Source organism: Typopeltis vanoorti, chromosome 17, assembly GCF_054136105.1.
Source record: "Typopeltis vanoorti isolate ZY-2024b chromosome 17, IOZ_Tvanoo_1.0, whole genome shotgun sequence".
In the NCBI taxonomy this organism is placed as follows: domain Eukaryota; kingdom Metazoa; phylum Arthropoda; class Arachnida; order Uropygi; family Thelyphonidae; genus Typopeltis; species Typopeltis vanoorti.
The window spans coordinates 109,459,354-109,485,815 of NC_143565.1; the positions used below are offsets into that span (position 1 = coordinate 109,459,354).

At 34.6% G+C, this 26,462-nt stretch overlaps 1 protein-coding gene across 1 annotated transcript in view; it reads left to right on the plus strand.

The window, feature by feature from the left end:
- The window catches only part of Sras (Ras converting CAAX endopeptidase Sras), a 190,344-nt gene that overhangs the window by 137,661 nt on the left and 26,221 nt on the right, over positions 1 to 26,462 (plus strand). Inside the window, exon 4 of the mRNA XM_090406984.1 lies at positions 24,423 to 24,491. Coding sequence (XP_090263110.1) covers positions 24,423 to 24,491 — 69 coding nt within the window. The remainder of the gene's footprint in view (positions 1 to 24,422; positions 24,492 to 26,462) is intronic.

The following is a 26,462-nucleotide window of genomic DNA, read 5'->3' on the forward strand; positions in this document are numbered from 1 at the left end:
ATCGGGAATTCGTCCCTCTGTCCAGGCCTTCTGAACTATGCAGTGCTGCCACTGCAAGACTTTTATACCACCATACTTCAGCATTTCTGGTCGAATATCATCTACTTCTGCTGCCTTTCCACATTTTAAGACTTTGATGGCTTTTTCTACTTCAAGTATGGATATGTATTCCTGACTGTGTGCCTGTTGAGTGTTTTTTACCACTCTGCTATCACTGCTTGTTTCATTTAGCAATTTCTCGAAGTAATTACTCCATACTTCAAGGATATATTTTTCTCCCATTTTCATGTCACATTTATCATCTCTAACTCCTTTATCAGTACTCTTTCCTCCATTTCTAAGATTCTTGAATAACCTCCAAAATATTTTGCCACCGTCTTGATATTTATTTTCTATGTTCTTGCCAAAGTCCTCCCATGACTTTTGTTTAGCAGTTTTACACAGTGTTTAGATTTCTTACATTTGTCTCTGTATTCTCTAAGAGCACATGCTGACTTATTTGCCACGAACTTTTGATATGCTTTCTGTTTTTTCCTTCACTGCCAATTTAACTTCCTGTGTCCACCATGGAGTACTGATTTTTCTATCCGTGGAGACAACCTCACCACATGCCTCTCTGGCTGAATCAATCAAGGTTTTCTTGAAGGCTTGCTGCTGAATGTCAAAAGTTTGGTTCCTGTTCTCAAACTCTTTCATTTTTTCTTCAATAATCGTTGTGTATTTTAGTCTGCAGTTCACATCTAAAAGCTGCTCAACTTTTATTTGCTTTAAAACTTTCTTAGATGTTATTCTTTTCAATATGAAATTCAATTTTATCCTGCTCAAGACTAAATAGTGATCACCTCCAATTTCAAATCCTCTGTACACTCTGGGAGAAAACATCACTATCAACAATAACATAGTCAATGTATCTTTTCTTATTTCTTGCCTCTTCTCTCCATGTGAATTAACATCCATTATTTTTGGATGTTATTTTTGGATTACTTTTAGAGACTAGATGTGGTACTTTTTTCCATAACCTGAGCCCATCCTGCTTACTGGGACCCTGAAGTGACTTGGAAAAAAGCACCACATCTAGTCTCTAAATCAGAGCTCCAAGATTATCTTACCCTTAGCCCACTAACAATACTAAAACATGCAATATCTTTACAATCTTTCAAATGGTATTCACATTAAAAAAAAAAAAAAAAAAAAATGCAATTCACGTGATTTTCAGTTCATCATCATTATCATCAAATTCCTACCATGTACCCTCAAGGGATGTACAGGATATGATAGTACTACATGAAAAATTTACACCATTACTAACTTCCTATCTACCATTTTCCTCCAAATCAGTCTTTTACTTGTCAAGACCCCAACATTATCAGATCTTATATTTCTATCGTCTAAGCCACTTTGTACAGTATCAATACACCAATATCTTGGTCTTCCTCTGGGTCGTTTTACTGCCAACCTGGCAGAGAACACTTCTTTTGCTAATCTTTCCTCGCCCATTTTGTTTAAGTGATGATACCACCTAAGATTAGCTCTGCTAACACATTCCTGGATGATGACAATGTCAAGTTCTTTCCTAATATGATATTGCCATTGATGCCATCTGTTCACGCCTCTAATCTTTCTCAGGGCTCTCATATCTACAGTCCCTAGTCTGTGGTCAAGAGTTTTACTTCTGACCCAGCTCTCAGATCCATAAGTTAAAATTGGTTTGAACACAGTCTTGTATACAGCTAATTTAGTGTTCCGACTAATTCCTTTCTTATTCCATATGAATTTATTCAATTGACTTCCCACGATACCAGCTCTGCTGATTCTGTTGTCTATTTCTATATTTAGTTTACCATCTTCAGTAAAAATTGTGCCTAAGTAGCTGAAATGTTTTACTTGTTCCACAGGTTCTCCATTCACAACACAGTTGACATTTTCAATGATTCTGCCTATTTTCATTGTGTTTGTCTTTTTATTGCTGACCTTCATACCATATCTATTACAACAGCTATTCAAGTTAGTCAGAGAATCTTGCAGACTTGTAGCGGATTTATTTAGAAGTATAACATCATCCGCATAAAGCAAAGAGCCGACATTAACATCTCCAATTTTGATATCAGGTTTAATACCACATTCCTTCATAATGTGATCCATATAGATAATGAATAACAGAGGGGATAATGTACATCCTTGTCTCACCAGATTTAACATTAAACCATCTTCCTGTACTTCCTTCAATTCTAACTGCTGACTTACAACTCAAATAAAGACTAAGTATTGCTTGATATAATGCCCCATTGACACCATATAACTGCAGCGTATTGAATAGCTTCTCTCTTGGCACCTTGTCATATGCCTTTTCCAAATCGACAAAACTTAAATACAGATCTTTGTTATATTCCCATGCTTTCTCGACTATTTGTCGTAAAGTGAAGATCTGATCCTGACAGCCTCTATTTGGCCTGAATCCAGCTTGTTCTTCACCAAGCTTTTCTTCCACAATTCCTCTCAACCGTTTCTCAAGTATACTTGCATAGATCTTGCCAGGAACACTCAGTAGGGAAATACCTCTGTAATTCTCACATTCAGTTTTATTTCCCTTTTTATATATGGGTACTATGAGAGCTCTACTCCAATCATCGGGAATTCGTCCCTCTGTCCAGGCTTTCTGAACTATGCAGTGCAGCCACTGTAAGACTCTTATACCACCATACTTCAGCATTTCTGGTCGAATATCATCTACTCCTGCTGCCTTTCCACATTTCAAGCCTTTGATGGCTTTTTCTACTTCAAGTATGGATATGTATTCCTGACTGCATGCCTGGTCAGTGTTTTTTATCACTGTGCTGTCATCACTGCTTGTTTCATTTAGCAGTTTTTCAAAGTAATTACTCCATACTTCAAGGATATCTTTTTCTCCTGTTTTCATTTCACATTTATCATCTCTAATTCCTTTTACAGCACTCTTTCCTCCATTCCTAAGCTTCTTCAACAACCTCCAGAATATTTTGCCACCTTCTTGATATTTATTTTCTATATTCTTGCCAAAGTCCTCCCATGACTTTTGTTTAGCTAGTTTTACACACTGTTTAGCTTTCTTACATTTGTCTCTGTATTCTGTAAGAGTAAAAGCTGACTTATTTGCCAGGAACTTTTGATATGCTTTCTTCTTTTCCTTCACTGCCTCTTTAACTTCCCGTGTCCACCAGGGAGTTCTGATTTTTTTATCCTTGCACACAACCTCACCACATGCCTCTCTGCCAGAATCAATCAATGTTTCCTTCAGAGTTTGCCACTGAATCTCCAAGGTTTTATTCCTGTTCTCAAACTTTTTCATTTTCTTTTCAATAATATTTCTGTATTTTAGTCTACAGTTCACATCTGAGAGCTGCTCAACTTTTATTCGCTTTAAAACTTTCTTACATGTTATTCTTTTCAGTATGAAATTCAATTTTATCCTGCTCAAGACTAAATAGTGATCACTTCCAATTTCAAATCCTCTGTACACTCTGGTGTCCTGCACCAGGGAGAAAACATCACTATCAACGATAACATAGTCAATGAGACTTTTCTTATTCCTAGCCTCTTCTCTCCATGTGAATTTGTGCACATTTTTATGTTGGAACATGGTGTTAGTAATAACCAGTCCATGTCCTGAGCAGAAATCCAACAGATATTTGCCATTATTATTAGCTTTGCTCTTTTCTCCAAATTTTCCCAAAATATTTTTGTATGTCTCACAATCATTTCCTACTCTACTATTTAGATCCCCAACAAGGACCAACTTTTCCTTTTTCATCGTGTCAGTTGCTTTTTCTAAAGCCTCAAAAAATTCCTCCACTTCTACCTTAGTAGAACCTTCTGTGGGACCATAGGCACAAATAAGTCTCATTGTCCAGTTCCCCATTCTCATATTTGCCCACATTACTCTACTTGAGACTGACTGCCATTCAAGAAGTGTATTATTATCTAAGGATATAATTTTTTATAAATACCATATATTTTAAAGTGTTATTATAAACCACATATATTTTATTTGTTTATTGTTTTTATTTATTGTTGTAAATTAAATAATTGTCAGCATATCTAAACAAGTTTAAAATTTATTAACACCTAGCTGTTTATTTTTTATATAAAGGACATCTTCAGTAAGAGAAAAGATTGCTTGACAACCAGAACCGACATGTCACATAACATGTGTTTACTTATTTATATCTCAATCACAACTGTAGTGTGTCCTCCTGGGTAGACAAGAGGACATACTATTAAAGTTCAAGGGAAGCACTAGTTAGTATTTTGTAATTCAAATACAGAGTTACATAGATATTTGTTAAAAATTCTGAAAAGTGGATTGTGATTATTTCTCAAAATTGAGATATGCAGACAATCAGAACAGTTGAGATTCAGACAGTGTTGTAGAGTTTCACAACTCTTAAAGTGCTGACAATCAAATTCAAATATATTTGAATGCATAATTTTGGTTTAATTCCAGACAACTGTGTGTCTAGTGGAATGGTGATCGAGAGCAGACTTATCAGATTCCAGTAATTCCTGTCATGTCCAGTAAAAGCCTGTCTGTCCAAAATAACAGAGTTGACAGGAAAGGGATGAGAAATATAAATACATATTTCAATCCAGCAAAACAGTAAATTATTACTTTTTGTCACGTAAAGAATTCTACACTATATGTATGTGTGTTTTGTACTAACTTTATTTTCTCATCATCATCACAGTTGTGATTGAGACAGCATCATCAGGACTAATATAAAAAAAACAAAATACCGGGAAAACATAGAAGAGTTGAATTACATAGCATAACTGCAGGCCCTCTGAATAAACATCAGAAATGAAGCAGTAGAAAAGAGGACAGTTTCCAAAAAATTCACAAAAAACCCTTGCTAGTAATTCTGATTTTTCTTTCAGCTGAATATGCACCTATTTTTACATCAAACTGTGGTGTGGTGGACAGATGATATTAGTGATAATTTTCTGGATAGTAGAATGGTTAGATTTATTAGTAGTCATGGTGATTTTTATTGTTTAATTCTTCCATCAGAAGGCAATCAGTAGAACAGCTCAGTATATAGAATTTGATAATACCTATCTTTTGTGTTGGCTGATGGTGTGAGAACAGATGGATGTATCTGCCAGTAAAGAAAGGCTTTTCATAAACAGAAAATTGATTTATTGCCTAAAGAGGTTCAGGTCAAACTGCAAAGATATTATCTTGAAGTAAAATCTAATATGAGGTTGAGAGGGAAAAGAATTGAAGATTGATATTGAAGAACTTATTTTCCAGATGTTCCATTCTACTGAGATTAGAATCCAAGAACACCAGGAATACATCAGATTTCTGGAATCTGATTCTTGCTTACATTGCCGTTGATACTAGAGACAGAGTTCTCTGGAATCAAACCAAGATTATGCACTCAAATAGATTTAAATTTGATTGTCTGTTTCTCTCAACTGTTTTAATTGCATGCTTCTTAAGAAAGTAATCACACATAACTGTTCAGTTTTTTTAATGAATGTTTGTGTAATCCTGTATTTGAATTGCAAAATACTGACCATTGTTTCCTTTGAACTCTAATGTGTTTTGCTGTTTACTCAGCTGTGATCAAGACACACCAGTAAGCAAACACATGCTACATGGCTCATGTCAGTTTTGAATGTTGTTAATTGATCTTATATTCTCTCTCTCTCTCTGATGATGTCTTTGTAACAAGGAAGGTGTATATAGGAGTTAATAATGTCATAAAGTAATAAACACGGAATAAAGTTTTTACATGTGCTATTATTTAATTCATAATAATATCTACTATGTATATTCCTTTAAAATATTTAGTTACTAACCTCTATGGCAATAAATGCTAGAAAGCTGTCAGAAGATTCAGTAAGCTTAATTTGAATGCAAGCTGGTTTACAAAACAGACTTGTCTTTCTTGAATATTGTTGCAATGCTGATATTATCCCTGTGTAGAAAATTAAAGAGAACATTAGATCCCTCACTGAGCACGGCATTTATCAAAAAGCAAACAATGCTGTGTTAATAGATCATTTACATCAAAACTAAGCAGCTGATCTTTCAAATACAGGTAACTCCTGGTTTATGCATTCACTTTTACACATTTTTTATCACCTCAGTATCCATATATGTTATGCCACTGACTGTATGTTGCTGCGCACTTGCTTGCGTGTTGTTAGATCCTGAATGAAGAACTTTCATAAAGAAACTATTCATTCAGGATTTAACAAGTTTAACATAACAGCTGAAAGAGAAACTTGTACTCCAGCAGAAGATAAGGAAATTATTTACTGTATGTGAGAATAAATGTATCTCTGTATGTAGATTTATAAGATTCAATGTTGTCTATCCAAAAATCGTGTAGAGGAGTTGTGTGTTAATTATAGTTATATTCAGGCATTCTGTATACAGTGAATGGCTAAGTAAGGTTGTAAACAATAGTTTAAAGGTCGTGTGCGAGCCATCCTGCTTGAAGCAAGGGCTTACACGGAAGGTGACTCTAGCTTGCTTTCCTGGAAAAGAGCACTCAAAGAGAGAAGGAGCATAACGGATCAGCCAAAGGGCACTGAGGACAAGTGCCATGTGGAAAAGAGGGCGCAAGGAAGAGAGAATAAAAGGGGATTCGTGCCGTTTCTAGGGGTTTTTTTTCATCTCCTTTGAACCTGCTTGTTCCTGATCGATTCAAGGTGGTATGATGATGTCGGATGGTGAGCCCTTTCCTTTGGATGCTTAATAGACTCCGAACGGTGCCAAACGTGAGATGTCGGCATCTATAGTTTTGAGCTTTCGCTAAGTGTCCCATCGGAAGGGAGCAGCAGAGCATTTCCTTGCAACTGGCAGAACAGATGAGAATGATCAGCAGCAGATTCAGATAGATGGAGACACGATGTCAGGTGCGGTGTAAAGCCTATCATGACCTATCAGATGACTACCATGATCCTCCACGTAGACATGATCTGAAAGAAGTACCGAGCTGAGTTCAACAAAGGCGAACGGATCTAATGGACCAGGTATTCCGGCCAAGAAATGGTAAAGTACAGAACTTTGTTATCTACTTCCCAATTATGTTAGAGGGAAGAAAATCATTATGCATTGGTCTAATGTGGACAGATTATTAGAGAACTTTAAGTAATCATCTAAATCTTATATAGGCAGATTTCCATTAGACAGGTTGTCTGGAAACGTTTATAGATGAATGTCACAAATTTCAATGTGTGAGACCAACATTGTAGACAGAATTGATTAGAAATTCATAGTATTTATATTATGTGTGTTCATGTTTAACTTAAGGGAAAGTGTTATTACTCATATGCCATAGAGTTTACTTGTTTCTCCTAGTTTGATTTAGTATGATATTGAATTAATTGAGTGTGTGATATTTTATAATTGTAAATGTTAAGGTCCCAATAAACATGTTTTGTACCTGAGACTTGCCTGAATATGAAATCAAACTACTACTCATAAACTTGAACCTAAGCGGGAGGGAATAGAAAGTATATTGTGTTAGATTAGAGGTCACGACTGCAAGCTGAGATTTACATAGCCATAGTTGAGTGTTTGTTTAATGAGTATGAGCATAAAGTTCTGGGAAGGTCCCTTCTATCCTAGGATATTGGCTGGCACAGCTTTAAAAAATAAATTCGTCAATATCTGAAAAGGAGGCTGCCCCAGATAGAAATTTTAAAGGATTCATTCTTAATTAAGGAATAACCTTTAGTAGTTGGAATGAAAATGTGACAAAGTTTTAGAAATCGACCTGTGATATAGATTAGCTTTCCCTGTGACAGTGCACAAGAAGTGAGTTGAGAGTCAAAGTTTGTTGTAATTAGAGGGGCTAGGTTTTGTTGAAAGAAAAAATTTATATTAAGGATAACAACAAAAATATATAGGGAAAAAACAACGACATAACAGTGTGCTGTGTGCATAGCACATTACCCAGCACACCACCTTATGTCTGTAAGTTCAAAATTCAAGAAGACAAACTTTAAAACAGAGGTACGTAAATCTATGCATGTTCAATAAACCTCTGATGTTATTGTTTCTATGCATATATAATTTATTAGAGGTTTAATTTGCATCCTTTTAAACATCAATGAGACCAACAAAAGAGTCACAACAATGAAGATATTCTGGCATATCTATGTGTACTTTAAATAAAGTTTCACAGTATTTTGAATAAAAATGATTTCTTTCAAAAATATTTTGTATCCTGCTTTAATATGAGAAAAGGAAAAAAAAAGCAATCAATAAAAATAGTCAAGGCATGAAAAAAAACATATACTTGTAATACTCAAATTATTGAGCTTTTAAAACACCTTAAAAAAAAAATCTTAGCCAAGAGCAATTTGATTTAATCTTTAGAATTTTGTTAACCTTAACCTCAGCCAAATGAGCATGCTTAAAATGCAAGCATTTTATTATTGATGAGACTTTCCCAAATCTTGGTTATAGATTGGCAGTCATTCTGATTTAAGTTTGGGTGGTGTGGAAGTGCTTTAGCACTCTCTTTTAAATAGTTTCTCAAATCTAAATTGACTCTGATGTAAAAGGTAAGTATTGGACCAGCAGTTATTGTGATCATGTCCACTCCATTCCAACCAAAGCCAGATTTTTCAGTTTATAGTTGGTGATACAAAGCATTCTTGTAGTCATTTTTTTATCGAAAGTCTTGGTGTCCAAAATACGAGCAGAGACACTTACACTGAACCTAGTAAACACCAGGGATGTGACTGTTTTTTTGTTCATGGATGGTAACCAAGAGGAGATTTTTTTTGACAGGGAAGAATGTAGGGACTACTGTATCTTTGCAATCGTCTCCGAGATGTCTGTGATGTATCGAATAGGGACTTACTGTCCTGCAGGTTCAGGGTTGTTCTTAGGTTATACTTGTTTGTGTCTAGGATGCATTTAAACTAAATTGAGATGATGCCATTTTGTAGTATGATGCACTGGATGATGTTCAGTTCTTGTTGGCTGGCTTGGAAATTTGACAGATAATATGCACTCTATTGAGCACAGATTTGAAGATGCCTGTTTTTGAAGATGGATGTTAGGTTTGGTGTATGTAGTGGCCTGTGAAGGTAGGTTTATGGTGAATGTTGAAAGTATTCCAGATATATGGGCAAGGAGGATGTCGAGGAAGACTAATTCTTATATCATTAATAATCAACCAGTATGAGCTGGATACTAATCACATTATCCTCTGGTCCAGTACTCACGTTTTACAAAGTGCTGGTTTAAATTTGAGAGGCTATTTAATGAGAGTTCCAAAGCACTTCTACATTGCCCAAACTTAAATCTGAATAACTGCCTATCTATCACCAAAAATTGGGGGTCTCATCCTTATAAATGGCAATAACAAGTCATAGTGTTCTCCCCCCCCTTTTTTTTTTTTATTTCAAGTCATTTAATTGTACTTTTAGCTTTAATTGTAATCTCATTTGATTTTGTAACTACTTGTATGGTGGCATTCTGGCACATGGCTCAACTCTGTAAGATAAATGTTTGTTGCTCTAGTTTCACCTTTTGATTAGTGCACTGATGATGGCCCGTTAATTTCTGGCTGAAATATTTTCAATAATAAAAGTTATTATTTTTCAGTATTCTGAATTCTTTAATTAATTATTGTGTAATTATTCTTCAATCTTCTGAATAGTGTGTCTAATAATCTTTACTATGTGGCAAGTGCCATTAACATTAACTAACATGGAATTATACTCCACATCGTTGAAGCCAGTAATTTAGAAGTGTTGGTGGTTAGAGAGTTGAAGTTTAAAGGACATATTGCAGAAGTAGCTAAAACAGCTCATTGAATTACTTGGCTACTGAAGAATATCCTAACTGAACAGAGATAAGCAGGTTATTATACCTCTTTGTAAGGTGATGATAAGTCCCCATCTGTACTACTGTGAACAGATCTGGTCATCTGGGTTTTCTTGAGGATGAAGAAGAGGTGAGTGACCAGCATAGTGGCAGGTCTATGGAATGCTGTTTATGAGAACAGTTTAAAGATTTGTAGGTTACAAAAATTGGTTGATAGGGAGAAAATGGATGACATAATTGAAATATACAAATTACTTAAATGTTTTTAAGAATAATCTTTTAGAATAATGCTGGTGGTGGGAGAACTAGGGATCATCATTGAAAATTGAGCAAGGGTGTGAGGTTTTTTGCTTGGAGTGAAATAGGTTGCAGGAGTCTGTTGTGGGCGCCATGTATTTGAATGAGTTCAAATCAAAGTATAACAGATATTGCTCAGGTATTGGATAGTGCTTGACATGGTGCTTAGAGCCTCCTGCCCTTGATGAGTCTACGAACTCCACGGAGAGTTGTCCATGTAATAATAATAATCATCATCATAATTATACAGTGCTTTAAAGATTGAAACCAGTCTATTTATATTTTATTTCAGATTGTGTTTGATTCATTTTTTTTATTATTATTATGTAACACCTCCAGGGAGTACAAAGACTCATCGAGGGAGGGTATCTACTCTACAACTCTGTCTCCACCAACCACAACTACCATCATCATCTACACCAATGCCATCTACTGTCGGCCATCACCACTAGTACTTTCACAGACAATCACAACATCCATGCCCAAGGCGAGATTCAAACCCGCAGCTTTTTGGCTGGAGAGTGGATACCCTAACCACTCGGCCAACCAGGCCGGCTTTATCAGAATTTAAAGTTAGGGCCTCGGAGTACTATTATCAGTTTAAGTCAGAATGAGATTACTTTAGTTGACACTTCAATTCTTATTCATGAATAAGCTATTGATTTTTTTATAGGGATTTATTAGATCAGGCTAGTAAAAGCAGATTTCTTAAGTTGTTAAGGATGGAAGTGTGTGCATTCATTTTATTAGTCCCATATGATTGGCTAGGTGAAAAAAAAAAAAATGGCAAAAACTTATTTGGATAAGCCATATCTTTTTAGTTGCAAGCTTTTGTTATAGAGTTAGTAGAAAAGGTAACATTTCTGCAGGTGGGTTGAATTACTCTATCGCTTACAAATAGACTGCAAACCTAGCTGGTACAAATAGTATTAAATATTTATCATTTGGTTACTTTTCTAAAGCAAAATATTTATTGTTCTGGACTCTTTCCTTCACTTACTTAATGAAAGAAAGATTTCATTTTAGAAATTATGGACTTTACAACAGTGATATAAATAACTCTTTTAATTTCCCGACTTTTCGATCTTCATATCAAGATCATCATCTGGAGCATACACAAATATACAGGACAAGCTGAGTATACAGGACACAGTAAGATAAAGAAACAATGATTTGGTCACCGGTTATTCTACTGGCATGACATCTAGTGAAAAAAAAAAAAAAAATTCCAAATTAATTATTTAGATACTACATAGCTAAATTCTATTTAAGATAACATGAGCAAACATTCTTTCTTATAGATAGTTTTCTTTCAGTAACTGATGTTTTTATTTTTAGCATTACAAATGTTATTTTTGAATTAGGATCCTGGATTATCTACAGTCCTGTTTATACTTAACTCTTAGAGAGGAAGGTTCCGTGGGTCGAATATGTGCCTTCCATATGCTTGGGATTTTTAGATCATCATTATTGTTCAGATTGGGGTGGGTGATAATAATCTCACAGGCTTCCTTAAATTTGTGTTCATACCATGTTTTGGTGTAATGTAAACAACTAGTGCTTTTCCAGTCAATTCTTTGTAAGGTGTTCAGGGCCTGATCAGAAAGGCCAGCTTCACCATAGTTATTGTATTTAATGCGTCATTTATGTTCTTTTTGTCTGATAGGAATTGTGCGTCCTGTTTTCCCTATATATGGTATATTACAGGTGCAATAAATACGGTATACTCCAGGGTGGGCCAGTGGAGGGAGTGGGTCTTTGGAAGAGTTGAGTGAGCTTTTTAATTTTGCAGGAGGTTTAAAGGTGGCTTTGAAGTTGTATTTTAGTAGTATTTATTTTATCTGTTGTCCCTTTAATGTAAGGAATGGTTATAATTTTATTGTAGTCTGGTTTATCTTTGTTTTTTATTGAGGTCTTCTAGAGAATTTTATTAATAGTATTTGGCTGTAACCATTTTTTAGAAAAGTATTGCTGATAACTTTGAATTCGTCTTTCAGTGCATGTTCATTGGAGCAGATCTTCAAAGCCCTGGTTTTTAGAGTATTAATGACCCAATTTTTGTGTTGGGTGGTGGTAGGAGTTTATGTGTATATATTGGCCAGTATGTGTCGGTTTCCGGCAAACAGTGAAGGAAAGATTGTCAGAAGGAAGACATGTGACAGGTGTATCTAGAAACAGAAGTGTGTTCTGTTTTTCAATCTCAATTGTGAATTGTTTGCATTGTTTGTTTAGGTGGCTGAAGAAAGTATCTAGTGTCTGGTGGCCATGGGACCAGATCGCGAAAACATTGTCAATGTATCTGCCGGCCTGATTGGCCTAATGGTTAGCGTATCCACTCTGCAGCCAAAAGACTGCGGATTCGAATCCCGCCGTGGACATGGATATTTGTGATTGTATGTGAAAATACTGGTGGTTATTTGCAGTAGATGGCATTCGTGTAGATGATGAAGGTAATTGCGGTTGGTGGAGTGGTGGAGACAGAGTTGTTGAGTAGGTGCCTCCCTTGATGAGTCTTTGAACTCTCTGGAGGTGTCATGTAATAATAATAATGATGATAATATTAATCTAAGCCAGACTTTGGGTTTTAAAGAAGAGGAATCTAGAGCACGTTGCTCAAAATGTTCCATATAAAAGTTGGCAATAGGGGGGACGATGGCGAGCCCATGGCTGTGCCTTCTTTTTGTAGGTAGAAAACGTTTTGCCATACAAAATAACCAGAACATAATACATGAGCAAAGAGCGCCATGATATCTGGAGGGAATTTGTTCTGTAAAAGAAGGATTGTGTCATTGATTGGGACATTTGTAAAGAGGGCAGAGACGTCAAAACGGAGTAATAAATCATCTTTTTCTAATATAATGTCTTTGATTATGTTTATGAAGTGTTGTGTGTTTCTGATATAGGAGGGGAAATGACCCACCAACTCCTTGAGTGTTGCCTCTAATTTCTTGGATAGGTGATAATTCGGGCTATCTATACCTTCGACTATCGGCCGGAGTGGTGTGTTTTGTTTGTGTATTTTCGGTACACCGTGAATTCTCGGGGAACGAGCGTAGTGTGGAAGTATTTTTTTGACTGTATCTTTGGGCCATATAGTAATTGATTTAAGTAGTTTCTCTGTTTTCTTTTTTATTCTATTGGTTGGGTCGTAGTTAACCAGTTGGTATGTATTATTGTTCAAAACTAGCAGATTCATTTTTTCTAAATAAGGGGTTCGGTTTAGAATAATGGTGGTGCTTCCTTTATCGGCTCTAGTTATTACGATGTTCGGATTTGATTTTAATGATTTAAAATGAAAATGAGTTTACACATGTAAACTCATTAAAATCAAATCCGAACATCATAATAACTAGATTTGATTGTAATGAGTTTACACGTGTAAACTCATTACAATCAAATCTGAACATCATAATAACTAGATTTGATTTTAATGATTTAAAATTAAAATGAGTTTATGCATGTAAACTCATTAAAATCAAATCCGAAAATCGTAATAACTAGAGCTGATGAAGGAAGTGCCACCATTATTCTGAACCGAACCACTTTAGAAAAAAATGAATCTGCTAGTCTCGGACAATAACACATACCAACTCATTAACTACGATCCAACCAATAGAATAAAAAAGAAAACAGAGAAACTACTTAAATCAATTACTACATGGACCAAAGATATGGTCAGAAAAACTACTTCTGCACTAAGCTCGTTCCCCGAGAATTTATGATCTACTGAAAATACACAAACAAAACACACCACTCCAGCCGATAATCGAAGGTATAGATAGCCCGAATTATCACCTAGCCAAGAAATTAGTGGCACACTGAGTTGGTAGGTCATTCCCCCTCCTATATCAGAAATACACAACACTTCATAAACATAATCAAAGTCAGAAGGAAAAATTACTCAAATTTTTCCTTCTGAAAAATATGATTTATTAGTCAGTTTTGATGTCTCTTCCCTCTTTACAAATGTCCCAATCAATGACACAATCCTTCTTTTACTGAACAAATTCCCCCCAGATATCACGGTGCTCTTTGCGCATGTATTACGTTCTGGTTATTTTGTATGGCGAAACGCTTTCTACCTACAAAAAAGAAGGCACAACCATAGGCATTATCCACCCCTATTGCCAACTTTTATATGGAACATTTTGAGTAACATTCTCTAGATTACTCTCCTTTAAAACCCAAAGTCTGGCTTAGATACATTGACAATGCTTTCGTGATTCTGGTCCTATGGCTGCCAGACACTAGACACTTTCCTCAGCCACCTAAACAAACAACACAAACAGTTCACAATTGAGATTGAAAAATAGAACACACTTCCATTTCTTGATACACTTGTCACACGTCTTCCTTCTGGCAATCTTTCCTTCACTGTTTACTGGAAACCAACACATACTGGCCAGTATATACACATAAACTCCTACCACCACCCAACTCAAAAACTAGGGTCATTAATACTCTTACACACAGGGCTTTGAAGATCTGCTCCAACGAACATGTACTGAAAGACGAATTTAAAGTTATTAGCAATACTTTTCTAAAAAATGGTTACAGCCAAAACACTATTAAGAAAATTCTCTACAAACCTCGAAAAAAAAAACATAGATAAACCAGACTACAATAATACTATAACCATTCCTTACATTAAAGGGACATCAGATAAAATAAACAGAAAACTACTAAAATACAACCTTAAAGCCACCTTTAAACCTCCTGCAAAATTAAAAAGCTTACTCAACTCATCCAACGACCCACTCCCTCCACTGGCCCACCCTGGAGTATACCATATTTATTGCACCTGTAATATACCATATATAGGGGAAACATAATTCCTATCAGACAAAAAGAACATAAACGACACATTAAATACAATAACTATGGTGAAGCTGGCCTTTCTGATCATGCCCTTGAACAACTTACATAGAATTGACTGGAAAAGCACCAGTTGTTTACATCACACCAAAACATGGTATGAACGCAAATTTAAGGAAGCCTGTGAGATTATTATCAACCACCCCAATCTGAGCAATAATGATATCTAAAAATCCCAAGCATATGGAAGGCACATATTCAACCCACAGAACAAGAGTTAAGTATAAACAGGACTGTAGATAATCCAGGATCCTAAATCAAAAATAACAATTGTAATGCTAAAATTAGGACATCATTGTTGCTGAAAGAAAACTAGCTATAAGAAAGAATGTTTGCTCATGTTATCTTAAATAGAATTTAGCTTGACGTAGTTTTTAAATAATTAATTTGTGATTTTTTTTTTCCCACTAGAGGTCATGCCAGTGGAATAACCACTAACCAAATCATTGTTTCTTTAGCTTACTGTGTGTGATGTAATCCAGCTTGTCCTGTATATTTGTATATGCTCCAGATGATGATCTTAATATGAATATCGAAATGTTGGGAAATTAAAAGAGTTATTTATAGCACTGTTGTAAAGTCCATAATTTCTAAAATGAATGCTGATCACTGTGCAACACTAAAAGAAAGGAAAGAAAGATTCCTTTTTTCTCTTCCTTTTGTTGGTTTCGTCTTTCATCCAACCTTATGTTTTGCTAGTTGTTGGTTGATCCCACATTCAAACATAAAGAAAATTTTTATTATACTGCACCAATCTATGTTTGAAATCACACAATTATTGTGAAGGAATCAAGCACCAAATAGCACAACAGCAACGTGAACTTGCTACAGGCCGAAATTTTGTTACTTATACATAGGGTTTCCCACAAGATTCGTATTTTAATGAGCGGTGGAATGAAACTGAAATTAGGCAAGCACAAGAATCAAGTTAAACAAGATATTTAATTCTCTCACAAAATTATTTTTACATAAGAAACAAGAACTCTATTAAGATCAATGCAATTAGAAAATAATTTATGCATTCTATAAAGTATTTAGATTCTACTCAGCTGAGTGCATCATTTACTGCTAGAACATATATATAAGGCTTTCACAATTCTCATCCATTAGGATTTCAACTTAGTTTCACCTTAAACAACAACAATATTCAGCAAAACACTTGAAAAGTAATTCTTTTTAGTCTCATAGAATAATCAAACTTCAATTTTATCAAACACTTAGCTGGCATCATCAATATCTATCAGAGGATTAAAATAGTTCTTAAAAGGCTCAGTCTTGCATTTTACATATACATTGTAAGATAACACATTCAAACACGAATTAATTCTTCAATGAAGTTTCTCACATTAGTTTCACAGGGAAAATGTTTTATAATATCACTCAAGCTTGCCTAGCTGGCTCCAGCAACACGAAATTTGACCAAGTTCTCCAGACACAAACAACACTATCACACGTTAGTTATAGAATAGATATTCTTACTGGTATGATCATCATAGCTTGCACATTATGGAAAACTCTTACAACACTTCTAGGCACTCGATAATCTTCCACTATAGGCAACACAAAGCTTATAGTATCCCTGAGTTCAATAACATATTTGTTAAGACTGGAAAATGTATTTTCTTGCTCATAATAACTTATCTTATGATAAATCTCGATCATATTATTATCCTTTCACTCGGGTAAATTTCCTTTACAAGGTGACAGGAAACTATAAATAAATATTAGTTCGAAGTAAGATTTATTAAAATCGGAACAAGTTTCCAAATCTTTGTTACGTCGTATGATCCCAGGTTAGATCACATCTCACGACCTTCCCACACTCTGTCCAATTTCCTTCTGGTTCCTTCTTCCTAATCTCGTAAAATATCTCTCTTTTTCCCACCCAAACTTGTTTTTCTCCGCTCTTTCAGTTTACAACGAAATTCCCACGTGATCATTGTACAGTTCCCAACGCTAAGGCACGCGCTATCTCAAAATAACTTAGTTTTCTGACAGTAGCCATTCAAATCACATTAACAGAGTCCCTTAGAAATACTTTCACTTTCAATAACAACAAATAAAATGCATATATTACAATTCGCTTAGAATACATTTACAAGTTAATATAAAGAATTTATATAAGATAACTAAAAAAATTTAGAATTATTACTTCAATGAACAAATAACAGTAAGTGTTTAAATTACAATTTACTTAGGAGCAAACTTAGCTCAGGAAATGCAATCCATGTTAAATCATGAATGAAGTATTAATAATCATAAAATTCTTCATTCACAATTTAACACTTTGTTTCCAACATTCCAACAGTTTGGTCTATGATAAATGTGTATATATACTTTATGATATATCTGTAGGAATCTAATATTGTATTACTTTATGATATGGTTATAATATTTTTAAAAAATCTGTGTTCATGTTCTCATATTTGATGAAGCTGAACTTACTGTTAGTTGTTCATTCATCAAAAAGTAAGTTACAAAATTTTGTGTTAAGAAAAACAAAGTTGAAATATCTAGAGTAAGATTATACTCTAGATATTTTTATTCATACAGTTCAGTATGACTACTGTGTCTTCCTTTTGAAACTCTACTGCTGCAACAGATAATTATTATTCTTTCTTGGGCATCTCATTGGAGTCAAAGGCTTATCCCTGGGGATCCACTCTAACCATTGTTCACACAATGCTTATCATACTTCTCCTTGAACTCATTCACTGATGAAGTCCCTTCAGTCACCTCTGTCAATACATTGCACCCATTAACTGCTCACCAAGCTCTCCAAAAATATAGGTGCTAGAGAGGATGCTAGCATCGTCTTCTTAGTAGCAGCTGCTCAGATACATGTGTTGCTCAGATAAGTCATTATTTTTAGTAGATATTGGTAATTATTGTTAAATATAATTGTTGGTGTTTTGTTTATTTATTTAGTCTTGACTATTATTATGCAATATTCTTTCAGAAACATTCTATATTATGGCGCCGATATGTATGAAAAAATGGTGACCAAGACATCAATGTGTGGGATTTAGTGCGATATAGTGTGTCTTTAATGTATTCATTGCTGAGAGGGAATGGTTTTTTTGTATGCTATACTGCTGAACTTTGCAAAGGCATTTGACAGAATGCTACATGGAAAACTATTACATAAATTGGAGCAAATAGAATGGATATGGGGCTGGTGACATGGATAGGGGTTGGCTGATAGACAGGCATCAGTGGGTGGAATCAAGATGAATGACAGTGACTAGTGGAGTGCCCCAGGGCTATGTACTAGGACCAGTGCTCTTTAATTTGTACATTATTGATATAGTGAAAGATTTGAAAGGGGGAGGGGGATATTCATTTTTCCAGTGATGCAAAACTAGTGAGTACAATAGTTGATAAAGGTGATGTAGATATCTTACAGGATGACTTAAATTAAATTGGCAGTGTGAGAAAAGGACAGTGGTTGTCACTTTAGTGTTGTAAAATGTAAGTTAACACACTTCAGGATGAAAAGATTACATGCTTCATATTGATGGTATTAGTTTACAGGAAATTGATGAGGCTAGGGACGTGATGGTAGACAGAGATTTGAAGTTCAGAAGGCATATTGCAAGAGTTGATAAAACAGTTTAATGACTTGGATGTTGAAAAATATGCTAGTAAAGATAGAGAAGTTATTATTCCTCTTTATAGGGCTCTGATTCGGCCACATGTTGACTACTGTGCACAGATTTGGTCACGTGCATTTCTTCGGATTGGGAGCTGGTGGATAGGATTCAGAGATAAGTGACCAGGTTGATGAGTCTGTGGAATGTTCTCTATGAGGATAGATTGAGGATGTGTGGGCTGCAGAGTTTAGCTGACAGGCAGAAAAGAGATGATATGATAGAAACTTATAAGTTACTAAAGGGATTATATAAGGTTGACACAAAAGAAATTTTTCAATACATGGGGAGTAGGGTGGGGGAAACAAGGGGCCACACTTAGAAATTGTCTAAGAGTGTAGTTAGTAAGAGTGTGCAGACTAGGTTCTTTACTTGGAGAATGGTGAATGAGTGGAATGGTTATAAATTTGATTAAAAAATGCCAAGAAATTATATTCTTGTTTAATCCTTTATAAGCAAACAAAATTTGCAAATCAAGTTCAATTAATGTAAAGTCATTAGCCTCTATATGCAAGTAGTAGTCTATTCATGAAGAAATGTCACATGCAATCTTTGTCTGCTTACACTTGGATAAAGGATTAAACAAGAATATAATTTCTTTTCATTTTTAATTTAATTTATTGAAAAAAACTCTAATGTCAGTCCTATAGAACCTCTTTAATAACTTATGTTTCTATCATGTTCTCTCTCTTTTTCACTTGTCACCTAATCCAATTTTGAAGCCCATAGACCTTCAGTCTAACTTCATAGCAAACATTTCATAGACCTACCACCATCTGTCCCTTGCTTCTGGATCCCTTCACCACTTGCTCATCACCATGGACTAAGCTGGCCAGATCTGGGTGCAGTAGTCCAGATGTGACCTTATTTAAACCTTATAAAGGAAAAAAATTGGACATAGCTATGTCCAACTAGAAATAATAAAAATCAGTAATGAGGAAATTAAACAAGTAGATCATTACATATACTTAGGACAACAGATATCAATGGAACAAAATATCATGGACGAAATTAAAGAATCAATATTCAAAAACCAACTACTATTATACTTGAAAAGAAAAGTTTTTAACCAATGTATTCTTCCTATACTGACATATAGCTGTGAAACATGGACACTGAAGGCAAAGGACATTCAAAAATTAAGACCAACACAATTTAGTATAGAAAGAAGTATGCTTGTGATCCAATCTTGGTATCACAAGATTGGATCACAAAAGGAATACATGGATAAGAAATCAAACCAAAGTCTCTGACATCATAGGAAGAGTGAAACATCTGAAGTGGCAATGGACTGGGCATATTGCTCAAAGACAAGATCAACGATGGATGAAGTACTGGATTGGATTTCACAAAAGGAAAAACGACCACAATGCTGGCCTAAATTGCAGTGGATTGATGATATCATCAGATTTGCAGGAGTGACATGGGAAAGGAGAGCCATGGACAGACATTTGTGGAGTAATCTTGGAAAGGCCTTCATCCAGCAGTGGATCGACAATGGCTGATAATGATAATAATGATGAAAGGGGGAAAGTAACCTTCTTGTCCTTTCTTGCCTGTGTTCTTTAACAGCCATGTAATCTGATCTGCTGTTTTTGCCATCTTTGCAACATGTCTTCAAATTTCAACTCCCTGTCTACAATACTGCTAAATCCCTTGCTTTGTTAGTTTCTTTTAGTTTATTTCCATCCTTGTAGTACATAGTTTGTGACATCTTCATCCTGTAGTGCATGGCATGCATAATCTACTATTTTATACTCGTGTTTTTTTTTTTTTTTTTTTTTTTTTTTTTTTTTTTTTTTTCAAGTTTTGTTACTTATTAAGGAAACTATATATGTACTTTTAGTGATAGATGATTTTTGTCACTTGGTGTGAGACTACAAGTTTTTTTTCGAGACCTTAAAGTGGCTTGATCTGGAAATCCCCGAGAGCAAGGTTTCCAGATTATCTCATCCTTAGCTGATATTCTAACTGTACTATAGGTTTACAACTTTTGGTGGACGGAATTGAATGAAAACATGAACTGAATATATGACATACATAATGCTGTGTCAGAATAGGGTATTTGATCAGTATAATGTTGTTTCTAATTCTTTAATATTATTTCTTCTTAATATTATTCAGGTCACACTAGGGATTCCAGAGACTCATTGTAGGAAGCCTATGCTAATCATTATTCATATAATGCCTCTCATACTCTCCTTCAACTCATTCAATGACAAAACACTTGCCATTTTACTCATTTTACTTATTTAACTCATTTTACTTGTTCATCAAGAAAAAATATAGTCTTCACACTTACTAACCACACTTTAGCATTTATCTTGTGTATTCCCTTTTTCCTTCACTTCGTTGTCATGTACTGAAAAATTTCTTCTGCATCTATCCTAGAAAAACCACTCAGGTACTATTCTGTTTCTATTATATTACCTCTTTTCCATCAACCAGATTTTGTAACCCTATCTTCAATATAATCCTTTTAGGAGATCGATTGAATCTATTCTTATTTACACCCTTTATACTTTGATTTTGAAATTTACCTAGTCATTGAGAAAAAAGCATTTCTGATAGCAGTATTTTTGTACAGTTATTGCAGCACATGCGTTTCACTCAAAATGTTTTTTAGCAAGAACTTGTTAAAGAAAAAAAAGTTGATATATTTGTACATTTACTGCATTATTCATTCTGTTTTCTGTTTAACATCCATATGGATATAAGGGCTAATATTTCTAATTTATAAAGTTTCTGTGGTGGTAGGAAGCTGCTTTTAACTCTTTGCTTTAAACTAAGTTTGCTTAAAGTTGATTATATAGAGATCAAAGGAATACGTTGTTATAACGGAAGATTTATTATAGTAATTCATCATTGAGAATTAAAGGAGGTCCAGGGATGGTTTGATGTAAAATCAGGTGTATGACAAAGGTGTTTATGCTATCTCGACACTATTCATCATCTGTATGGATCATCTTATAATAGTAAGTGGCATTAAGCCTGAAAACATAATTGGAGATATCAATTCATACAAGTCTGCACAAGTCTAGTCTTCAGGATTCTAAGCTGTAATAAATTTGCCATGAAAATCAGCAATAAAAAATAATACTATGAAAATAGGCAAGAACATAGAAAACTTCAACTGCATTTTCAGTGGAGAACCTATAGAACAACTAAATATTTCAGCTATTCAAAGGCACAATTTTTATTGAATATGCTAAACTGAATATGAAAATAGACAATAGAGATATAGTAAAGTTGGTAGAGTGGCAGCAACTGAATAAATTTATGTGGAATAAGAGAGAAATTAGTCAACATTTAACTTGTATACAATTTAGTGTTCAGACCAATTTTAACTTATGTATCTGAGAGTTCAGTCAGAAATAAAACCCTTGATCAAAGACCAGAGACCACAGATAGGAGAATTCGGAGAAAAATTAGAGGAGTGAACAGATGGCATCATTGAAAAATCATATAAAATTACATTAAATACACACTCCATACACATTCAGGAGTGTGTATGGGCAGAACTAATCTCAGGTGATATGGTTACATGAACATAATGGGAGAAGAAAGCTTAACAAAACAGGTGTTTGATGCCAAGATGCAGGAAAAAGAACCGGAGGAAGCCCAAGGTCTGAATGGATTGGTATGCAATCAGAAGTGTCCTATGACAGAAATGTGAGATCTGATGATATTGGACTAATAAGTGATATGCAAATTTGTTGAGAGAAGATTAGTACTAATGTAAACATAATTGTGTTATATTGTCAGTATCCTGTGCATCCCACAAGAATCATCAGGTGATTCTAACAGACACTTAAGCGCCTCCGACCTTCTGAGTATCCTTGGATTTCATAGTCGTAATTCAAAGATAAGGTAGTTAGCCCTATGCCTATAACTATTTATCTATGAATTTGTGTGTGTGTGTGTGTTCGTTCGTTTGTTCGACTGGCAGTTTGCTTTGTTAGGGGATGAAAAACCTGAGTTTCTCCAAGGGAAAACTGTGTCACCTCCTTATGAGACTTACTTACCTCCAGTTAAAAAGCTCTGATAAAGATTCTTCATGCCCTAGACAGGACTCAAACCCAGGTCTTTCCAACCACAGGGCTTTATGTATGCTGATTGAGCTAGGGGCTCTCATTCCATGATGATTTTCATGATCTCTCTCTGTCTTGTACTGGAACTCCTTAAGAAATTTTTCCTAACATTCAGAAGAATTTTTTGTTTTGCTGTTAAACTTATCTGACCATCTATTAACACTTGCACACACTAATATTTAAACAGTTGATAACATTGTTGCTGCAACCTGATGTTATGAATTATCAAATGAAGACCGTATTGAGTGGATGATGTATTAGCCTTTTGTTTAGAGATTTATGAAGAGAAAAAAAAGCTATTATCCAGTCATCACTAATACGTTTCTCAGGAAGATTGAACCATCCATATCACAACTTCTACATTAAGTCTTCCACTACCTCAGCTGTTGAATCTGATGATGATGACTAAGAAACACTTAAAATTATTTTTTCTCTTCATTTTGTAATAAATATAAATTATTTTCAATCTTTCTGATTTTTACCCTAATAGTCCTTCATTTTGCTTGAGCTAAAGTAACTTATACCAGTAACCACCTAATTACCAAGAAGAAACGTCATATTCTGACTTACAAAAAATTCAATCTATGAAAAGATTTGTGGAATGTTTTCATAAGTCAAGGAGTGTCTGTATGCATATATTTTATGTGATAGTGGTCATTCACTGGCCACCAAAATCCATCTGCCACCTTAAAGACATTCACAAACATCCATTCTCATAGAAGAATTTAATGCATGCATAGGGATGGAAATGCTTTCCACTTGATTCAACAGGCTAGCACACTCCATGCTTTCATCTTTATTGTTAAAACACTGTGATGGCAATAACCTTCAATCACTCTGTTTTAAAAATGGGCTTCTCTCTCACTTTCAATTGCTTTCTAAAAGTGTGCTAATACTGTTTTATGTGGCTCCTAATCAAGAAGGGCTTTTTTGTAAACCTATAGTACAATTGGTACTGTGATTGGGCTAAGGATTTTTTCTGTGTTTTAATTAATTTTGTAATTTTTTTTGTATTGTTTTCATTCATTTTTTACCTGTCTGGAAATCCTATTCTGCTAGAGGCCAAACAACTTTTTCAAGCTGCTTCAGACTTGCAGCAATTAGTGGAGTGGTGGTCTCACACTAGACAATGAAGTTCATCTCCCATGTAAGGACAATCACAAACGTCCATGTCCATGGTGCAATTGATTCAAACTCACAACCTGTTGGTTGGGGAACAGATACACTAACTGATCAGCTAGGTGCATGTTTAACCAGGTCAGCTATGCATGCACTTGGCATTAACTCCTGAATAAGTGATCATATTGCAAAACAGATTTTCTTCATGAGAATATTTTAGAAATATAAGTTTTTTTTAAATTTTTGAAGTTCCGAGTGAAAGTTGACTGTTGAAATTTGGGTTTTTGAGCTTGATTACAAGTTAATTTTCTGTCGTTTTTTTTTTTGTTTGTTTTTTTTTTTTGTTTGTTTGTTTTCTGTGATTTTTTTTACTAAAAAAATGAAGTAAAATTTAAGTGACTTGTAGTTTAATAATTAGATAAAATATACATCATTTTTTAATTTACATTTTTGATATTAGCATGAACTTCTTTTTTTTTTCCCTAACTTGCTGTTATACCTTCTTTTTAATAATATGCTGAAATTATGTTTTTAAACAGGTCTTTTATCTTTCAGCTCATCTTCATCACCTCTATGACAGATTAGCAAGAGGTACCAAACTGACCCATGCTATTTTTCAGTCATGTAAGTATAATTTTATTAGTTATAATTTCTGTTATTAAGTTATATAATCTATGTGCCAACTGAAAATTGGCACATAGATTATATTATATATGGTTTGCCTTTATGTGTTAGATGAATTTCATTGTTCAGTTTGAACAATGAAATTCACTAACATTGAATTTCCTGTTTATTGAGAATCTGACATCCTACTTATTGAGAATCTTAAGTCCTTGAAAATGTTCCATGTTTGGTCTTTAGAGCAGGGTATTGAACCTTTAGCTCACTCACAGTCCTAATATATGATAGGTTTACAACCTTTTGAGGAGATGCACATAAAGAAAAGAAAAATTGTTACAGTTACCATTTTTCTTCATCATCATCATCATCAGTTCTTTGATATGTAACCTCAAGTGGTGGGGTTACATATCGAAGTTACACACACCTTCCCTTTGTAGAAAGGTACAGGATATATACTATAATAGTAGGTATCCTGTACACCCCTTATAAAACTGGGATTGCTTAAGGATCAAATCAAGATAACTGAGAGGAGCATAGGGTGCAACACCCCTTGAGGGTACATGGGAGGAATTTGATGATGATGACAAATGATGGAAGAAATATAATGTGCTGGATCTGACAGATTCGACAATACAGCTAGTAGGTTAAATTCATTCGTTAATGATGTGTTTGTCACTTTCATCAATACTGTCAAATGCATGATATGTACTCCAAGGGGCATTACAGGATACTATGACAGTGCTACATGAAAAGTTAACGTTATCACTAACTTCCTGTTGACAAATTCCTCCAAATTAATCTATTATCTGCCTGTACCTTCAAAATTGAGAGATCTTATATTCCAGTCATCTAAAACAATTTTTAATCCATTAATCCCCCTACACTTTGATCCTCCTCTAGGTTTTTTTCCTCTGCCATCCTGGCATCAAACAGGTGTTTGATGCCAGGATGGCAGAGAAAATGTGTGTTTTATAGGTTCTCCATCCTTTCTTTTCCCATTCTGTTTAAGTAACCATGCTACCTGATATTGGCACTGCTCACACATTCTGAATGCTAACAAAGTCAGGTTCCTTCCTAATATCTTCAGTTTTCCATAACATCTGTTCATCCCATCTAATTTTTCTCATATTCAGAATTCTCATATTGCGGCCTTTGATATTTGATCAACTCTTCTTCTAACTCAACTCTCAGATCCATAAGTTAAAATTGGTTTGTACATTGTCTTGTATTATGCTAGTTCAGTGTTTTGACTAATTTCTCTTTTATTCCATATAAATTTATTCATTTGATGCTTATCATACCAGTTTTGCAAAATTCTTTTGTCTACTTCCATATTTAATTTGCCATGTTAAATGAAAAATAAGCCTAAATAGTTTAAATGTCCCACGTGTTCTATAGATTCTCCATTCAGAATGCAGCTCACATTTCAATGTTGCCTATGTTCATGGTCTTTGTTTTCTTACTGCTGATTTTCATACCAATTCAGTTACAGCAATTATTCAATTTAGAAGAGTAAAACGCTAACTACATAAAGTAAAGAAGCAAACTGAATATCGCCAATTTTTATATCAGGCGTAATGCACTTTACTTCATAACTGATCAATATAGGTGATGATAATCGACTTGTCTCACACCCTGGACATTTCCCATCAACCATCTTCCTGTACCCCCTTTAATCTAATTGTTGAATTACAACTAAAATATAATCTCTGTATTGTTCTGTATAATGTTCCATTTATTCCATATAAATGTAATGGTTTAAAAAGCTTTTCTCTTGACAACTTGACTTTTCACAGATGTACAAAACTTAAATACAGATCCATAACTTACTTTAATTGTATTACAGAAACAAATGAACTAAATTATAAATATAACTACACCCACTGATGCCACGCTTATATGGTGCACCAAAAGTGCACAAAATTGGAGTTCTGCTCTGTCCAATCGTTGACGGAAGAAATCCTCCTACATATC